This window comes from Oryzias melastigma, linkage group LG7 (assembly GCF_002922805.2).
Source record: "Oryzias melastigma strain HK-1 linkage group LG7, ASM292280v2, whole genome shotgun sequence".
Classification (NCBI taxonomy): domain Eukaryota; kingdom Metazoa; phylum Chordata; class Actinopteri; order Beloniformes; family Adrianichthyidae; genus Oryzias; species Oryzias melastigma.
The window spans coordinates 15,426,348-15,431,316 of NC_050518.1; the positions used below are offsets into that span (position 1 = coordinate 15,426,348).

Genomic DNA, 4,969 nt, shown 5'->3' on the forward strand with positions numbered 1-4,969 from the left:
ACATCTTTTTAGCTTAAAAAGCCTGCAGTCCACTGTAGGGTTTTCTTTTCAAAATGATGATAATTAAACTTTTTATTATGTTGTAATCTTACATGTTCGTCTGCTCCTGATTCACAACTATTTGAAAAAAAGAAAAACCCTCAAATATTATTTTAAGCTTCATTTTCTCTATACATGTCCTTCGTCATCAGAAAAATGCCACAAAAACATGTTAAAGACACTAAAAACATGGTTTTCAATGGAGTGGGTCTTTTAAAATAAGTTTTAAAATAAGATTTTTTTTTTCTAATTCACCAAATAGGTTTTGACCTGTTGGTAGATAAATATAAATAAAATTAATAAATTAATTATTGTATTTATAAAATAGATGCACAAACAGAACGGAGAATCTTAAAAAAATCTTGTTACGTCATGCATTTGAACTTCTGGAGCAGCTGTTCTTCATCCTTTTTTTTTGCTCTTCTGCATTAGAACGTAAATGCCAACCCGCGACCTACAGCACAGGACCTCGCAGGGTTTTGGGATCTGCTGCAGCTCTCTATAGAAGACATCAGCATGAAGTTTGATGAGTTGTACCAACTAAAAGCCAACAACTGGCAACTTCCTGAGAAGCCCGAGAAGAAGGTGATGTTTGCTGTCAATGTCTTATAGAGTTATAAAGAATTGGTGTTAATTTGTGTGCACTTTTAGTCATTTTGCAGGAAAATGATCCTTTTTATAAGTCGAAAATTAGGTGTTTCCTTATACGAATTTATTTGTTTAAACAATGTCCACCCTGCAGTTAAGCCCCCAACATGTTGCAGATTTACAAATGCATCAGGATTAATGAAGTCATCATCGTCTGGTGCTAAGCTTTAGCTGACCGTTCTCCCCGTCTGACATCATTTTTCACAGGACGACAACAAGCAGCTTCCCTCATCTGTGCCAAAAAAGCAGCCTAAGCCCCGGCTGCCCACGGGGAAGGACAAGAGCGTGGACTCGGCGGTGGACAAGCAGCGACAAGAGGCGAGGAAGCGCCTCATGGCGGCAAAGCGGGCCGCATCCGTACGACAGAACTCCGCCACCGAGAGCGCAGACAGTATCGAAATCTACGTCCCCGAGGCGCAGACCCGCCTTTGAGAGCATTAAGGAAAACCACAACTCAGACATTTTTAGACAAACAGGCGGATCTGATATGAAGAACACACACAAAAACAAACGTACCACGGATGCACAAAGGTCAATCCTCCCTACCAGCGTAACTGACAGCAGGAGTCACAGAACACCTGAGTAATCCAGTGTGACGCAGACTGTCAATGTGCTGCCATGGGACAGAAACAACCTCCACAGATGTTTAATACTGTTGTTATTATTGTTATTGATATTATAAAATTATTATCTTCTAAAGTATTTCAAGATTGTCTTAATTGTGCAACTATGTTGGAAAAGGACTTTATCCTGTATCCTGTGAGCTGAAGAATCCCAGAAGTTTACTCTCCAAAAAAGAAAAAAACAAAAAAAAACATCCCTTCTGAGTACTGGGAAAATGTGGCTGTGCAGTTTGAGGTGAGCTACCATCCACACACACTCAGGACACACATGCAGGTGTACTCACTGTCCAGTCTTCCTGTTCTCTTTGTATCAGGCTGCCACTCGTCGCGTGTGTAAAGAGCGCCGGAACAGTTCTAAGACGACATTATTGTACTCAGAGGTTTAAGGTGCAGAGAACCAGAGGAAGCTAGTAGCATATACTATAAATATCACACTATTACAAAGTTGATTTTGTAAATGTTGTATAACAGATTAATTGTTAGAAAGAGATCATTGTTGAGCACCAAGGTAGTTTTTTATAGATTGAGTACATTTTCTGTCACGATATTATATTAGCACTCGATGCAATCATTCACTCTTCTCCTTTTGTCACGAGCGTTCATTACAGTCTGTGAAAACCCACTGATTCAGTCTTACTTTGGGAAGGAGGGGAGGACCGGCCGGGGAAATGGAATGTACCCAATCATTTACGTCCACTTGATCGCTGCACTTTCCGTTCACCTCAGATCAAGTATTGCTCCACCTTTGTGTTTCCCTCCACTTTCACTGCATCCTGATGGTGGGATGCAGGGGACCAAGAAAAAAAAGGCATTCCCGTTCAAAGCGGCTCTGTGACGGGGTGGGGGTCTACACGCTGCTGGAAAGGATTTGATAAAGCAATAATACGAGATCCCCCGCTGGTACCCAGTCTTCAATCATTCAACATTTCCAGTTGGATTTTCTTGATGCGAGGGATTGGTGTTTCTCTAAAGTGCCGTTGAGGCGTCAAAATCTCAGGTTACACTGATGAAAAATGTTTTTGTTAGCTCTATTGAATTGGCCAAATCTGCTTGTTCCTCCCTGTGTTGTGGTGCGGCCGTCAGCTGGCTCCTTTCTGGCAGCTTAAACTCCCACCCGAAATCAAAAATGTTTTTTTTTTTGTTTTGTCATTTGGCACATTTTGTTTGATTTGAAAAGAGGTCAAAATAAACTTGTATTTATGATTATGAACTCAAAGGATTCCATACTGTGCCAAGATGGCTGTAATCATTTCAATAGGGTTTTTTATTGTATTATTTAAAGCATTTATTTAATTTCCTCATAAATTGAGTTGCCCATGTTTGTACTTGTTTGCTTTAGCTCACTCCATACATTCTACACTTTGCCTCTGTTGACTTTTATTTTTTGTCTTTCTCAAATGTTGGAAGTTTGAGATGTGGATCTAGGTTTAATAAATAATCTTGTACGAATCCAGATTACCATGTTTTGTTTTTTAGAGCTGGTTCAGCCTCTTCTGGCCAGTTTAATATTACTCCCCAATTATGAAACAGTGAAATGAAGTTGAACTGGGAATGCTGGCGTAACATTACATTGTCAATTCTATTTTTTGTATGACATCAACAACGAACGTGAGCACCTCATGGTCCAAAGAAGTCATTAAACATCCCTTTGCTACATGTTTCGGTCATCATTCCTGCTGTCTGTTTTTTTGTTTGTTTTTTGCATGCATTCATAAAACTATAGTAATATTGACTGATGAGTTAATATTACACATAAAAAAATCGAAAGTATTTTATTTTTTTGCTGTTATTGGGCAATCTTCAAAAGCATGGCCTTCTAGCATATAAAATACCCTCTGGTTTTTGCCAGAGAGCTCTTTTAAATAGGTCTTGCAAATAATCCGAAGCTCTTGATTCTGCTTTCAGGGTCTCTGTTCGAATATAACGAATTAATGCTTTATTTTCTAGTCAGATCCCTTTATTTGTCTATAAAGAGCAAGTCCTGATCAGGGATTTCCGGCAGTTTGTTTACCAGTACTTCCTGAGTTCTAAAGGGCTACAAAATGGACTGCATTGACCACAGAGGACATTTCGTGACATATGTCACGGCGTGGATGAAATATTTTCTGGCAAAGAGATTTATAGAAATTTACCGAACTGTGTGGGATGAAAGTTTCACAGAAATCTTCGAGGTAATCCCTGAGCGACTGTGTGAGATACTTGATGGAGGTCCATTCTTGTTTCAGCATCTCCTTACCCACGTCTGTCCTCATGGGGATCCAATGAGATAAATAAGCAAAAACTATATCGATCCAGATTATCTTGTACTGACATATTTTACAAAAGAAGCACATATCTTACAGAAAAAAGGTTGTTTAATCTTATGATGTACTAGTTAGACACTGTGAGCCTAGTTTCTTTAAAAATAATAAAGAATTGTGATCGCAATGATTTTATGTGGCCTATTTTCTGTGTTGCAACAACTGCAGGACTATGGAGCAGATTTTCAGCCGTTTTTATATTATTTAAACCTGGGTAAGTAAAAGCATCTCTTTTAATCTAGTTGTACAAAATTATACAGTCATATTAACCCTTTAACACCTGAGGCATCATCAGTAACACAGAAAATCTTTAACATGCTGTAAGTTTTCAACTATTTACACGATCGATGTAATTCCCGCAGATTCTGAAGGAGAAGCAAGCCACTTTTCTCCCTCAGAATCTGCTGGAATTACGTTGTGTTAACAATTCAAAAATTTTAGTAAATCAAAGAACATAAACACTGGAGCTACCGTGTTAATGGGGTTAACATTTAAAAAAATGGGGATCTAGTAGAGTATTTCAAGTTGAAATCATTTTATGTATACTAGAAAGAGTGTTTTAGTTCTTTTAGTATTCTGAACTATGATGTAGAGTTGCCTCTTTTTCACAATGAAAATGGTGGAAAATCTCTTTTTTTAAGAAGCTGGACTTCCTGCAATGAAGTCTGAATAACCCCAACATGCACTTTTTCCAAATACAAATAAAAAAAAAAAACAGATTGCAAGTTCTATGGTGTTATATTTATTTTTAAGTCTTGATTGATGTTCACATGAGCAATCAAGATTATGCAAACCAAATTTGTGCAATAGTAATAAAATAAAATAAATAACATTTTGAAGCTTCTAATTATATGTCATTATACCATAGAAACATCTGGCAATCACCTAAAAATCCTGAAGGAACAGACCTTGTGGAAGTGTAATATGTGTCATTCTCAAAACTTCTGGCCATGACTCTACTTTTTAGGACTAAATTGCCCCCCTTTTAGTTTATAAAAAGTATAGTATTTAGAAGTATACTTAAAGTAATAATTCTTGTATATTAGTTTACTGGCAATAAACTTAAATTTTACTCCATGTTTATGCACTAATGTAGCTTTTAAGGTATACGTTTAGTGTACAAGTTATAAACTTCAACTGATTAGTCTATTAAAATATTTTTTTTAATATACTGGAAATATCCCAAGTATACACTCCACTCGTAATGTAAGAAAATATTTAAGGACAATGACAAATATAAGCTAAATATGTCTAATTATAGCTATCATACTCCAAGTGTACTTTACATGAACTTATAAACTTGTAAAGTTTATTTCTAATAAGTACTTAATAAGTCTTAAAAGTATACTCAAAGTATAC

At 36.8% G+C, this 4,969-nt stretch overlaps 1 protein-coding gene across 2 annotated transcripts in view; it reads left to right on the plus strand.

Moving 5' to 3' along the window:
- The window catches only part of dlgap4a (discs, large (Drosophila) homolog-associated protein 4a), a 90,830-nt gene extending 87,864 nt beyond the window's left edge, over positions 1-2,966 (plus strand). For both annotated transcript variants that reach the window (XM_024293168.2, XM_024293169.2), the window contains exons 10-11: positions 472-624; positions 895-2,966. In XM_024293168.2, the coding sequence (XP_024148936.1) occupies positions 472-624; positions 895-1,119 (378 nt within the window). In that variant the 3' untranslated portion in view covers positions 1,120-2,966. The remainder of the gene's footprint in view (positions 1-471; positions 625-894) is intronic.
- Positions 2,967-4,969: the final 2,003 nt, after the last annotated feature.